General features: G+C 48.9%; 1 protein-coding gene across 1 annotated transcript; it reads right to left on the bottom strand.

Moving 5' to 3' along the window:
* COG7 (component of oligomeric golgi complex 7) lies at positions 1-15,219 on the bottom strand. Its single transcript, XM_066560846.1, has 17 exons — positions 14,945-15,219; positions 14,158-14,306; positions 13,569-13,685; positions 13,245-13,413; positions 12,152-12,234; positions 11,281-11,403; positions 9,760-9,958; positions 7,621-7,748; positions 7,102-7,256; positions 5,756-5,872; positions 5,182-5,247; positions 4,296-4,482; positions 3,228-3,368; positions 2,677-2,760; positions 2,243-2,357; positions 593-736; positions 1-415 (listed from the first exon to the last, which is right to left on the bottom strand). The coding sequence occupies exons 1-17, from the start codon at positions 15,108-15,110 to the stop codon at positions 249-251; spliced, it is 2,310 nt and encodes a 769-aa protein (XP_066416943.1). The 5' UTR covers positions 15,111-15,219; the 3' UTR covers positions 1-248.
* Positions 15,220-15,234: the final 15 nt, after the last annotated feature.

The raw sequence follows: 15,234 nt of genomic DNA, 5'->3' as shown, positions 1-15,234 counted from the left end.
TTTTCCTAGACAAAGACATTTATTAAAAGTTAGTCTGAAATAAATTTCCCTATTCCCCAGAGATCTTTTCACTGTCCTTGCAGAAATGAAAACCAGTCTGAGGAGATGAGTCCTTGAGCAGGGGCCAGGGGCAGGGAGGGCACAGCTGGCACCCCAGGCCTCTCATGGCTGCGATGCCAGGGGCAGGGAGGGCACAGCTGGCACCCCAGGCCCCTCATGGCTGCGATGCCAGGGGCAGGGGGGCACAGCTAAGCCTCCAGGCCCCTCATGGCCGCGATGCCAGCGGCCATCCGGCGGGGCAGGCTCTTGGCAGCCTGGCGAAACTCCTCTGGCTTGGCCTTCAGCAGGGTGACAATGTTCTGCAGCCCCCGTGAGGGCTGCAGGCCCAGCGCATCCATCACGTTTATGAGATAATCTGCAAAATTAAGGAAAAATTGGTATTTAACTTGCGATAGACACTGTGAAATGAAAGCTATCCTGGTTGTTGGTGACAGAGGGAATCCTGTCACAGAGAGCTCCCACCCAGGCAGGAGCCCTGCGTGGGGACAGAGCAGCTGCCCGTGGGTGACGTGAGCTGTGCCCAGGAGCTCACCAATGTCCGTGGCCAGCTGCTTGGTGGAGTGAGGTGTGAGCTGTGGGATCTGCAGGATGACCTCGCAGTAGGTCTGCATGGTGGCCCTGGCGATGGAGCCCAGCCAGTAGTCAGCCACGTTGTCCAGCTCGGGCAGCTCATCTCCTGCACACACAGTCCCGTTAGGCAGCACTCCTGAGCCCCTGGGCTTGCACAGCACACAGCCCTAACAGGTTAACAACATCTGAACAGCTAATGAACCACTGGTTAACAACATCTGAACAGCTAATTAACCACTAGTTAACAACATCTGAACAGCTAATGAACCACTGGTTAACAACATCTGAACTGCTAATTAACCACTGGTTAACAACATCTGAACAGCTAATTAACCACTGGTTAACAACATCTGAACTGCTAATGAACAACTGGTTAACAACATCTGAACAGCTAATTAACCACTGGTTAATGCTAATGAACAACTGGTTAACAACATCTGAACAGCTAATGAACAAGTGGTTAACAACATCTGAACTGCTAATGAACCACTGGTTAACAACATCTGAACTGCTAATGAACAACTGGTTAACAACATCTGAACAGCTAATGAACAACTGGTTAATGCTAATGAACAACTGGTTAACAACATCTGAACAGCTAATGAACAACTGGTTAATAACATCTGAACAGCTAATTAACCACTGGTTAACAACATCTGAACAGCTAATTAACCACTGGTTAACAACATCTGAACTGCTAATGAACAACTGGTTAACAACATCTGAACAGCTAATGAACAAGTGGTTAACAACATCTGAACTGCTCCCTCCACAGGACATCCAGGTAGCCAGAGTTTATCAGCTGGTTCTGGGGTAATCTAAGCAGTCATGTACTCTCCCCATGCTGCACACCACTGACATGTGGTGTACTCCCTGCATTACCCTCCAGGTAAGTCACTTCCAAAGGGCTGATGGGTGAGCAGCTGGGACAGGGCCCTGCCTGGCACCTCCTACAGGATCCTCTTCCAGGAGCAGTTTGCAAACCACAGACAAGGATTCACAAGAGGTTTTTTCCAGCCCTGAAGGCAGTCTGTGTTCATTAGTGTTTTGAAAATTATCAAGGCATTACAACATGTAAATGCTTCAAGGTGACATAATAGTAATGCAAAAGCCTGAACTGAAGAGTGTGTTTGTGGAAGGTTCCAGGAAGGCTGTAAATACCAAGCTCTATGCTTTCTTCACTATCTGTGGAAATAATAACCCCATAAAGACACTAAGCCCAGCAGACCAGGTACACTGCCAGCCTGCAGGGAAAGGCATTAGGTGGCTACTGCTGTTACCTGCAGCAGCATTAGTGACACAGCAGGCAGGGCCAGTCCCCTGGAGCAGGAACAGGAGCCACAACCCAACAGAACTCTTCAGACCCCAAACCTCCATTTTAATGAACATCAAACTCACACAGACCAAACCAAAGCTTCCAGTTTGAATGAAACAAAAACAAGCTTTACTCATTATTTAGAGGCTCCTCCTGGGTTTTACCAAAGGATTCTTGGAAGAAACAGTGTGATAGGAAAGAATCTCCAATGGTTTTGTCAGTGTATCACATCCCACCCGTGTGATGCCAGGATGGGAAAGCTTTCCCCAGACACCCAAGCCTTTGGTCTCACCCTACCTTGCTCTGGGGGGTATGGCAGTTTTCCAGCATGTAATGCCAGTTCCAAAGCAGAATCCTCTTGAGTGACAAATGGCTCAAGGTGCAGAGGAAGAGACATAATGTATTGCCCAATCTAGAATAAAAACACCAAAAGCTGAGTCACTGAACAAATGCAAGGCAAGTCCTTTACACAGAAAAGGTCACCTGCAGTAAATACACCTGAAAGCAGAGAGCTGAGCCTGACAGCCACTCACTCACCTACAAATTGGCTCTCGTGCATCATTACACTTGGTACAAGAAACAGTTTTTCACAAGGTCAGAGAAGCAGCCACTGAAACACTCATGGTAAGAAAGACCTGTACAGAGAACTGCTACTCCAAGCAAATCTTTGCTCTCTGGAGTGTTCCCAGCAATTTGTTTTCTAGAGCAGAAAGACAGATGAGTTCTCTTACATTGCTGATATATTCCAGAGGGGTCAGGCTGAAGTTTGGCAGGTCATCTGTCAGGGTCTCACCAAGGCCACCAGAACTCCAGCCCTGTAAGGCAGAAAGTGCAGGATGAATCAATGACCTCCCAGAGCACGAAGCCTGTCAGCATTTTAGAAAGGGGTGACCCAACAACATGAACTGTGACTACCCAAGGGATTCTAGGAAGCAGAACACAGATGGTGGGAAAACTGCTCACCACGTTATCCCTCAGGCCCAAAACACCCACTCTTTTTCTGCCCAACTCCCTGTGGGAAACATGCTCACATAGGTCAGAAAAGCAACACCTCAAACCAACAGTGGAGCCTTCAAACACCTGTGCTGCAAAGGCTGTGGGTGAAGGAAGGGAAACTGTTCCACTGCCTGCAGTAGCAGGGAGAACCGTTCTGAGCAGGAGACAGCCCAGCAACACTGACCCAAGGGACCCCCAGCAACACTGACCCAAGGGATCCCCCCAGCAACCCTGACCCAAGGGATCCCCAGGCAGCCCTGCCTGCTGGGCCCAGCCCCGTGCCCACCTCCATCCTGGGGAGCAGCAGCAGCTGCTGTTTGATGCGCAGGAACACCGAGTCGAAGGCCAGCTGGTGCGACAGTTGGTTCAGGCGCGCCAGCGCCGCTCGCGACGGCGCCAGCAGCGTGAGGTTACTGGTGCCCTTCTCCTGACACACACAGAGAAACAGTCACACACACCAGCCTGCAGTGCCACACTGGGCTGTGCTAACATACAGGGGTTTTATCAGGCCATCCCTGTGCACCAGAGCTTTCCTCCGTGATGGCACAGCCCGTTTCTTTTGGAATGACCTATTCCAACTCCCACTGCTCCCTGAACTGCAGGACAAGCAATCAGCATCACATTCCAGCCTCCTCAGGCTCTGGCACATGCTGGTCATTGAGAAACTTACAGAGAAGGTGGCAAAACTGCCTTTTACTCAAAGGGCACAACTGATACCCTCCATGGAATTAAGTTCTACCTGAAGAGGACCTGTGGAACTGGACAGTTCAGTCAAGGTTTGAAGTCAGACACATGACACTGAAGGTGGAACCACAAAAGAAGAAATCAAAACATTTTGAGGAAATAAACTCATAACCTTGAATTCACAACTCCATGTGACCAATGATGGCAAACAGAACTTAGATCCATGAGAAGATAACTAAAGCCATTCTACCCTGTTCACAGATCCATGCATGAATGATCCTGCAGAATTCTGTCTCAGACTGGACAGGGCAGCAGAGCCTAAGTGGCAGAGAAAGCCTCAGAAGGTGGTGTGTGGGCTCCAGAATTTGAGATGGCTCCAACACAACCTTCCCAATGCTTAGTGTGATAAAATCTCCCTCACCTGAGCTGATAAGGGCTTGTTCACAAAACAGAGCCAGGATCTGGGGAGAGATGGAATGAGTCCAGACTCCCTGGGTTTGGACATTTCATCTCTCTGTGTATCAGTGTCTCTGCAGAACACAGCCCATGGAAAGGCTGCAGCCCAGCATGAAAAGTCACTAGACTGGAGGGGGAATCCAGGTGTCATCTACCCAATATGGGCACAAGAACACACTGTAATAGAGGCAGGCTCTCCAGGCACCAGGGCTACCTTCAGAGTGTAAAGTGTTTCCATAAGGCTGGCATACTCGGATGGATTCTCCTTTGAGAGATAATTGTATTCCTGCCAGGGATTTTTTATGGAGCTCTTCTTTTCTGCAGAACTGGTGTCCTGCAAGCCAGAAAAACTGCAAGGGCTGTAGGAGTCTGAGAGATACTTCCCAGCAGTTGACAAAATCCTGAAAACAAGTACACGAAAGTTACCAGCAGAATCCTCTGGACTCAGCAGTCCTGTCCTCATGCTGGCCCAGGGACCAGCATCACCCTTGAGCGACTTCCAGGGAGAGCATTCACTGACAGAGACCTGCAGCCAGTCCTCTCATCCAGTGTGCAGCTCACCAGCTGCAGAAGTGCTGGGAGAACAGGGGGGTTTGTGTTCTGGGAGGGCAGAGGGGCCCCACTGAGCACTGCAGGCTGGGCTCTTCTCCAGTCACACCGAGCACTTCAAGGAACCACAGCCTGGGCAGTGCACTGCTTACAACAAGGAGTAGCAAACCCCACGTGCTGCCTGTGCCTACACTCCTCAGGTTACAGGGAACCCATCAGGTAAGGCACACCCACACATTTCAGCACGTGATTCACGCCCCATGTCACAAGGATCTTGCCAACTTGATCTGGTGGAAAATTCCTCCCTGACCCCCATCTGGCAGCCCAGTGGTGCCCAGCCAGGAATCCAAGGAAAAGATTCTTGGGACTGCCTCAGGAACATGACTGGGCAGAACAGTCTATGCCCCATCTCTGACATGTCAAAGCCTGGGGAAGGGGAATCAGTGGTGCCTTTCCCTCCATGGTCTCTGCAACCAAAGCACCTTGGAGTTTGTTTTCTTTCAACTTGGTTTCTACATTGGCAGCTGTGAATTAAGGTCACCAGTGCCCACCTGTTGGCCAGCTGCTGCTCAAAGTCTCCACACTGATGAAGGAGTTCACCACAAATAGAAATTATCCTGGGAAAGAACAAGACAAAAACACACTGTGAGATTTCAGGCAGATGATGCCAGACCCCCCTCAGAGATCCATCTCAGACCCATGTCAAGTAATTATGAAAAGCCATAACCAAACCACAGCCCACACACCAGTCAAGAGTCAGTCTGGCGGTTAACTCTGCATCCATTTGATAACACTGAATTTTTTTGCCCAATGGCCTCATCCATATGCTACTTCTTGTCATTGTGGGAAGGCCAGTTCAGTGTCACTGGGAAGAATTCTAAGAGCTGCTAATATTACAAGTGACATGAGATCAGCCTTGCTCCAGGCAGGGTGGGGAGCCCCACAGCCCTCCCTGTGCCAGGAGCAACCTGAAACCCATGACTGACACTGGTGCTCCCAGGAGCACAGCGAGCTCAGCCCTGTGTTCTGCACCGAGAACTTGTGTAAACTGACCCCGAGTAGTTCCCTTTCAGCTTTGATACAAAAATCAGCTCTGAGCCAGACAAACAAACCCACACCCTTTACCGGACAGAGTTTTGGAAGGCAGTCCAGTCCTCCTGGAACGGGGAATCTGCCAGGACATCGTCCAGTTTACATTTCTTTCGTATGGACTGCAGTGTGTTCGTGAAGTCAGATGTGTACCTGCAGTGAGAAAAGCAGCAGAGAGAAGCACCAGCATAAGGGAACAGGCTGGAGAGCAGCACAAAGACATGTCCTGTGATCTGTTCAGTCAGTCCTCTGCAAGGCCCAGAAAGAACCAGAAAAGAGCCAGAAATACTAAAAGGAGTACAGAAGAGACATTCTGGCTCCACTCCAAACAGGTGGATGTGAAGAACTGATCAGCCACAGCCCACTCCAGCCCAGACCAGAAGACAAGGAGCACAAAAGATGCTGTGTGGCTGCCTCAGTTTTGCTGCCTATGGATTACCAGGAGCTCTCCCTGCCCGTGAGAAGGAAGGAGTAAGATATTTTAGTTACCACTACATTGGCCATCTCCTAGGAAAGACCAGGAAAACTTTATACAGCTCCTTCTACTCCAACATCACTTGGCTCTTACTCCAGGAACATGGTGACAACAATCTCATGAATTTGTTTTCTCAGCTACTCCCCAGATGAGAACACGGATAAAGAGAAGAACATTTTGTTTTCCACCCACCCCCATTTTCTTTTTAATAATGCCCATAAGCCGGAGGCAGGTACATTGCTCTCTAATAGCCTATAAAGAAGATGAGATCAGAGACTTGTGCTTTCCTCTTTCCCCTTCCCAAAGGGCAGCAATACCTGATTCATACCTTGTGAGCAGCTCTTTAAGCATCGTGAAGGAATAAGGAGTAAATCAGTATCAGAATAGGAAAGTGATACTTTAAAACAAGAACTAAGAGTGAACCTCACTCTGTGGGGTATCTCAGACTTACAGGCAGATCCTGAATGTGAGGTCACTTGTCCCAGTAACTGTGTATTCACAGAATCAATATGGTTGGAGAAGACCTCCAAGATGAACAAGCTCAACCTCCAGACTTATTTTCCCGCTGAGATCTACTTTCATCAGCCTAATTTGCCTTATTTTGTTTTGGGAAACATTTTCTCCTTCAAAAGTATTTATTAAAAATGAAAACTCTCCCCATCTAGAATGGAAACAGCTGGCAAGCCTTTGATTTAGCCATAAAAATCTTCCATTTTTCCTCTAGAAAACAGCCTGTGCTCAAATGAAGCAGCAAGGGGGATATTGATGACTCATGGTACAGTCAGAGACACTTTCTGCTCTCAGCCATTTTCCATAAACTACCGAGTCCTTGGCCACAAACTGCACGCTCAGGATGAAGGGAGCAGTAGCTAAAGGATGAATGGAGCAGTAGCTAAAGGCAGCTTACTTGGAGAAGAGGGCCTTGAGGGCCTTGAGCAGCCCACACACCCCCAGGCCGTCCGTGAGCTTGAGGCAGCTGTCGATGGCTCCGGCCGCCAGCGTGAACAGTTTGCTGACCGAGTGGCTCAGCTCCTGGACACAATCAATCACCTCCCAATGCTCCTAAATAACAACAGGAACAACAAAGCTGAGCCTGGCTCTCCTTCCAGGCAATAGAGAAAACACACCTTGTGTAACACAGCGCTCTCTGGTATCCTCCTTCCCTGTGAAACTCCCAAGGCAGAACCACGCTGGGGCTCCCACCCTCCTGCCCACGGACTGTAGCAACAGCCAGGCTGCCAAACCCTGCGCTCCCCACGTGCTCAAGGAAAAACAGCTCTGCAACAGCAGAATCTTCTGCAAGTGAAAGGAAATATAACCAAAAAGGAGAGGGGCAAAGACAGCAGTAACTGTGACAAAGACCCCAGTGTTTAGGGGAAGCTTCAGCCTCTCCCAGGACAGCTGAGCAAAGGCTGGTACATATTACCAAGGGCACTGCACTGATCTGGATGAGGAGATTCTCTTCTTCCAGGTCTCCATACTCGAGCTGATAGGGCTTGTAGGGAGCATACACCACTTCCACGAGCTCCATCACTTTCACCAGGTTCTGCTCCTCTACAAAGAATCACATGTTTAGTCTACAAAGAGATGAATATGCTACTAAAAGCCTCATTTCAAGCTACTAAAGCATGCTGCCTGCACAGGCTTGGAATGCTGCCCAACAGCTTCAATCTCAACTACACAGATTGGGTTTTTTTATTTTTTTAGAAACAAGACTATTATCTCTACCTGCTTCCTAAAACCAAGATGTTCTACCTCAACAAGTGTCTCAAGAAAATTAGCACTCACTGACCCAAAACAGCCTGGGTGACAAAAATCTATCAAACATTCCAACCTACAGCAGAAGAATTGAAACCATCTGAGAAGTGAAACACATTACTCCCACGGCATCAAACAGGGGCAATCCTCATTTATCAGAAAGCCTAGTTCACACTTAAAATAATTGACACTAATTCAATTCATTCAGCACTACTGTGCCAGTGTTCATCACCCAGAGCTGAACATGAAGCACAAACTCAGCCTCTCAGTGCCATGCCTGAGCAGGGAGCTGCCAGCCCAAACACAAAGCAGGGCTGAATGATTATTGCCCAAATCAGAACTGGACACCAGCTGCTCTCACAAAGCTCTGCCAAACTCCAACCTGCAGCAGACCAAATTTACTTTGAATCCTGGCCATCAGAAAAGACTTTCACACCCTGAGGACAGGAAAGCAATGGAGCGGTCTGTCCACAGCCAGCACTGCCTCTGTGCTGGGACACTTTAGAGACCAGACTGAACAGTATCCCAAGCACAGTCTGACCTCACAGCAGATCCTGCCTGCAACAGGAGACTGGACCAGATCATCTCCCAAGGTCCCTTCCAAACTGAATTATCCAGTGAATCACAGCTGAGCCCTCCCCTCACACACACACACACACACACACGCAGGAACTGGTTTGAGTCTCCTCAGCTGAGTCACCTGGCCTTTCCATTCTTGAGATATTTCTTTTCTCAAATGTCCTACCCCACACTAAAAGAGACAGAAATAGAGATCTTGGGTGTTTTTTAAACACACTCAGACGACAGTAGTTTCCCTATTCCATCATCTTCTACAATCTGGCATTATTTTTCCAAGTCCTTTTTACTAATTTCTATAATGAACCACAAATTAAATAAGAAAATGACTGATGTGTATGCAACCAGCCTGACAACAGACACAGTCACACTCCCTGACATTGCCCAGCAATCATAATTTACAGGATCAAGAAAGAATCTGGGTTTAAACAGCTCAAGACAATGTTATGAGGAACCAAACACAGGAAGCACAGCATCAGAAATGCTCCCTTAGCCTTAATTTTGGATTTTCCCACAGCCAGTCTTTGAAGCAGCCCCACCAAATTCATAAGGGTCTATAAATAGCCAACGGCTCCAGCCAGGCGTAAACTTGTGCAAACAGCACCTCACTGCTGTGTGGTTTGCAGGAATCACTCAGCAATCATGACCAAAAAGACAAATGTCCCAGGGAGGGGAAACCACAGATTTGGAAACAAACACTGAAGATGCTGCTGGAAAAAAAAAACTACCAACAGCTCAGAAAAAACACTGGGCATTGTCACCTGATTAAACCCTAAGCCAGCAGCATCAGAAAAACTACAAAAACAAATACAAGCATCCAATGGATGCAGCCTTCAAGCAGGTTTTCTCTTGTTTAGTGAGATGTGATAACTCCAGGAAACTCCTCAACTTTTCTGCCTTGTCATCTCTCACAATGGGTCTCGCTGCCTCCCTGGAGACATTTCCTTGTCTGGGAGACAGAAGAAACAGTAAATCTTGTAAAAGGAGAATGCTAAATGCTATTTACCCTGCAGAGCCAGCTCAGGACAGGGCAACTTCAGGAAACTCAGTGTTGTGTCAACAGCTCAGGTGTAAGATACACACACACAACCACAAAGGTGCAAGTGCCGTGGAACTGGGCACTGCTTAAGAGAGATAATCCCCCTCTCCACCTAAAACTAAACAAAATCCCACAATGGGACTTCACAAAGGGGACAGCACAGAATGGCACAATGCAGAGGCAGAGCCTTACTGAGGTTTGGCAGCATGGCTACCTCCAGCCCCTTGGCAAAGTGGACGGTGGCATCGTGGAGCTCCAGCAGCTGGGCCAGCTTGGTGTCCTGGCCCGTCCTCTCCATGGCAGTGCTGAGACACACGGGGATGGAAGGCACCAGAGCTCCCAGGGTTTGAATCAACAGCACAGTCACGACTTCATGCGGGTTCTTGAAAACCTGTGGCAGCAGAACAGCTACTGGCAAAAGCACATTACCTGAAAGGACACACAGCAGAGAGAGCAGCAGGCAGCTGCCAAACCTGGAACACCCCACAAGGGGTGAAGAGCCCAGAGGTGTCAGCTCAGGCTGCAAGGGCCATGCTGACCTACACACAGACAAGCCTGACTGCAAGCCTAGGGCAGTACATGGAGTACAGCCACCAAGAAACTAGAAGACAGGCACGGGTCAAAACCTGAACTCAGAACACAGGCACTACAGTGATTCTAAAAACACCTGGCAGAAGAGGGCATTTGAAACAGCACTCAAGTTTACACAGGTGTGTTGGGAAACAACATGAATCAGTAAAATGTGAAGAAATAGGACTATATCAGCCAAATTACTGGTCAGATAGGCAGAAGTCAGTAGTGGAAAGGCTAGAAAGTCTGTAATCAGCTGAGAATCAGCCACTCCACTAGCATAAAACTTTTTACAGCCTTCATTGTGACTTTTTCATCAGCTATTCTGCTCATTTGCTTTGAAAGCTGGGTTTACCACCAGAAAGTTCCCAGAGGTTTTCAGAAAGCAGAAGCAACACAGGAGATTGAGTGACATGAGCTGTGCCCCACATGCCGTTTCTCACAATCCCCAGTTCAAAGAGTATCTGCTAAAATGTAACCTGACATCTGACCTGTAAGTCACATCGAATCATTAGGCAGAAAAAATACATTTCAAGGAAACACTGAGCTCCTCTGCAGCACAGGCCTTGCACTGACACTGGCTTTGTCACATGAAGATAAGAATCTCTTACCCTTCATGGATGAAAAACTCTTCAACAATATGAACTTATTTCTTCATTTCACCAAAGGACAAAAACTTTTTTTGATCCTACATTATTCTTGGCAGGGAAAACAAGCACACAGACTCCAAGAGGTGACAGCAGAAGCCCCCAGATATCTTAGACAGAGCAACATGCATCAGTCCAGCGTGACCTTGAGGGCTTCCTCCAGGCCAAGTGATAAAGCAATTCAGGCATTTCAAATGTCTTGCAACAGAACACATTTACAACACCAACAAATTAGTTTTAACTTAAGATACAGATGAAAGTGATAGAGCAGCTTTAATGTCAATAACATGGCAACCTTGCTGCTGGTGGAACAGCAGAGCTCAAATCCTGTCTGCAAGGGTGGACCAGGAGCAGTAAGAGGGCTGCAAATCCCAACCTGCCACAGGCAGGCCCAGAGTGTAACTCAGGGTGAGCAGCCAGGAGCTCCTCAAGGCTGTGTGGGAATGCGGAGGGTGCCCAGCCCTGTCCCCCCCAGCAGCAGAGCCTGGCACTGCACCTGTGCTGCCCACTGGAGCTGGGTGTGCCAGGTGCCCAGGAGGGTGTCGTACAGCTCGGTCAGCTGGCGATCCAAGCTCAAGTCACTCTGGCAAAGCTCCTGCCACACGGCCACCAGCTGCACCTGATGGGGAACAGAACCATCTGAGAAGAAAACCGACAGGCCACAGGTCCTGCTTTTGTTATGCCCAACCCAGCACTCCCCATGCACAGCACTTCTGCCAAAACATGAGGCTCCCCCTTGTGCCCCTCTCCCCTTTCAGCATAACATATAATTCAGCACCACAGCAGGAAAAGACTTTCAGCTTCTTAGTGATTCAAAGATTTAATTAACATTGGTATTTTACTCATAAAATGAGATTGCAACTGATACCCCCACATAATAGTTGAAATACTTGGCAAGCCCCAGCCTTGAACTTAATCCTCAAAAGTCACAGTCATGTGAGAAATTTGAAGCTCAGGTTATGGCTACAGAACTGTCTGGAATTCCAACTTTTAATCTTACCTGAAAAGAGTTTACAGAAGTCAGCAGCTGGCAAGTTGCAGTAATAAAGTTACTGCTGACATGGCCACATCCACAGCAAAGCAAAGCAAAACCATGAGGCACAGAGAAATCAAGCAGAACACACACAGCCTGTGTGTGCTGCAGGAAGGGACAAGGCCCCGAATGGAGAATTACTCCTGCAACACGGGGAGTAACCCAGGCGGGTCAGAGCCAGCAAGAGAAGGCACAGAAGGAAATTCAGAGAGAACAGGGGCCATCCCCAGCACAGCACAGCCGAGATCCGTGGGGCAGCAGCTCCCTCTGCAGTCAGAGCCCAGCAAGAATTCACTGCTATTCCCCCACGTTAAAGTGTTACCAGAACTCTTACCTTGTGACACTTGTAATAATAAGCAAGGAGCTGGGGCATCCGGTCGATTTCAGTGAAGACTTTAACAAACATTTTTGCCTGATCTAAACAAAACAAAGTAACAGGCATCAGGATCAGCTTCAAAGCTGAGGGTGAGACATCAGTCTGAGCAAGAACTCCTCTTCTAAGGGAGCAGACACAATGGTCTACACAGAAAGAGACAATCTACGTTTGCTTATCTTCTCAAACAGGAGCAGAACTGCCTGAAACCCACCCTCAAAAAACATCAGACAGCAGACAAGGAATGAATTTAACTTCCTAACCAGCACATTGTGCTAACACATCCAATATTAAAGCCAGATCATTTCCTAAAAGGAAATAATTATCTTATAAAAACAAGCCAGCACTTACAAACCTAAAGCATACCTGACAAAGGCCTCAGCTTTGCTTTCACCTGTCCTTAAAATGACACCTGTGCCTCAGACTGACTCATGGCACAGCTGCTCCTGCACACAGCTTAGAAACACAGGTTCCTCAAAAGTCTGGTTTGTACCCCACAGCCCCAGATCCCTGCAGGACCTTGAGGTGCACAGAGATGAGTGTCAACAACCAGAACAACTGACATCTCAAACAGAGATGAGTGTCAACAACCAGAACAACGACTTTTCAGAAGCACTGACAGCAGCACAGGGAAAGAACAGCACAAAGAAGTGTCCAAAAAGACCAATTTTCTAAGGAGAATTTGCAAAGCTGCTTTTACAAAGTAGTAGGAAGTCAGAACCCTTCCAAACAAATTTCCTTCCTGATTACACCAATAACACCATGACAACAGAAAGCCAAGGCCCTTCTGCTTATTTGAGCAGTACATCCACGTGGCTCATAAAATCCTGTAATCTTCTTGTTTCCTGGCCACAGGTACCCCAAACCACAGGAAAATCAAAGCAGCACTGGCCTGCAGGCAGCTGCAGAGCCCAAAACATTCCAGGGCACCTGCTCCACCAGGAGAGGCTCAGGAGCCAGCGCCAGGAGCCTTCAGGACACCAACTCTCCACCCAAACTGTTGTAAAGACAAAAGACTCAGTGCTGACAGTAAATGCCAGCAGGAGCTACTGACCTACAGACTGGGAGTTAAAAGCAGCAACAATCTGGGGGCTGGCCATGGCCTCCAGGCGGTTCTTCAGCGCCTCCAGGTGCACACACTTCTCCGAGTAATCCGGCGTGTCCACCAGCATGGCCAGGCTGCTCTGCATGCTCGTCAGCTTGGCTGAGATCAGGGACACGTCCTGCCAGCAGGAAAGGCAGCCTGTTACCAAGGGCAACCTCAGACAGCATCAGCATCAGCACCAAGGACATGCTTCACAGCCGCCTCAAAAACAGACTTCTAAACACAGCTCCCTGAAAAGCTGGAGGCACAAATACCAAATAATTCATTGTTTACCTGTGTTTTAAGAGTCTCTTCAATATCTTCACTTAGTGTGCTCCATTTGTCTGCTTCCTGAAGCGACTCGGCAGCCAGCTGCATCCTGGACTTCACCCGGTCAATCTCTACCAGCACCTGAGGAAAAAACAACACCATGTTCCCCCTGAAAAAAAAAATGGCTCTCACAGGTGCTTGGGAGTTATCTTCTGCTTAAATTTTAAAAACAAAAAGGTGTGAAAAGATTATATTACTACAAGAAGATGGAATGGTTTGAAGGAGCTAGAGAGACGTAAAATCATCTTTCAAAGTCAAATAACAGGTGAGTTTGAATTCTGGTCTTGTTCTTTTAGTATCCATTTGGCCTGAAAATGCTCTGCACCCCAGGCAGAAACCAGAGTCCCCAGGCAGGTACCAGCAGCTCTGAACAGACACCTGAGCAGCTATTCCTCAGGACATGCAGACTGCACAGCTCTGTGTCACACCCACCTCACCATTACTGATGTTAAAAGAAGTGATTTTGCCAATTGAAGTTCACAAGATTATTTCACATGAGCAACTCTGTAACTTTTAGAATTTCACAAGCTGCAGACAAGCACTAAGAACTGACCTGCATGGACTGAGCTGTGTCCTCTTCAAACTTCTTTATATCCTCTTTAACAAGGATCATCTGCTCCTTCAGGAACGTTGCCTCCTGTTTCAAGACTTCCACTTCCCGGAGGACTCTGGGCATGTTCTGGAGAGCCTGATGGCTTGTTTCTGCAGGAACACAGAGCAGCCAGTGTGGAGGGGTGGCAGCCCTTGCAGGAACAGGTAGTTTTTCAATAATCTTATCTAATCTTTAGCACTTGAAAAAACCTAATGCTAAATAACAAAGCAAAACATCAAACAACAAATCTCCAGCTCTATCTTTAAACTTGAAATATGTATTTTATCATGGGATCATTTAGGTTTAAAAAAGCCCTCTGAGACCATCAAGTCCAACTGTTCCAAATAGTCCAGTCCCGTTGCCCCAGCACTGCCATGACCACCACTAAGTCATGTCCCCAAGTGCCACATGCACACGGCTTTTTAACCTTCCAGGGACTCCAACACTGCCCTGGGCAGCCAGTGCCAGGGCTGGGCAACCCTTTTGGAGAAGACATTTACGCTGTTATCCCATCTAGCGCAGCGCTGGCAGCAGCTGCCGTTTCCCAGCATTTAACGCAGGTGTGTTGGTGAACAGCTGCGAGACCCGAGACGGGTGCGAGGATCCCCGGTCCGGGCGAGGCCGGGATCGCCACCGCGGCCTGCGGCGGCCGGCACAGCTCTGCCCGAGTGCCCCGGGAGGATGCAGGGGTGGGGACACGCAGGAGCGGAACGGGGCCCGCCGAGCCCAGCCCGAGCCCTGCCCGCACCTTCCACGGCGTTGTTGACCTCCTGGATGAAGAGCTGCAGCTTCATCACCAGCGTGGCGGCGTGCGCGTCCACCTTGCCCGGGGCCTCCTGCTGCACGGCGCGGAACGCCGCGTTCACCCAGCCCTTCACCTCGAACTCGTCCGACAGGAACCGCGAGAAATCCATCGCGGGGCACCGGGGGACAGCCGGGATACCGGGGGGACGGCCGGGGACACCGGGGGGACGGCCGGGGACAGCCCCGGCGGCTGCGGCCCGGCCCCGCCGCGCACCCGGAAACGCGGGGCGGTCC

This window comes from Molothrus aeneus, chromosome 16 (genome assembly GCF_037042795.1).
Source record: "Molothrus aeneus isolate 106 chromosome 16, BPBGC_Maene_1.0, whole genome shotgun sequence".
Classification (NCBI taxonomy): domain Eukaryota; kingdom Metazoa; phylum Chordata; class Aves; order Passeriformes; family Icteridae; genus Molothrus; species Molothrus aeneus.
This window is presented reverse-complemented; position numbering and strand designations above follow the sequence as displayed.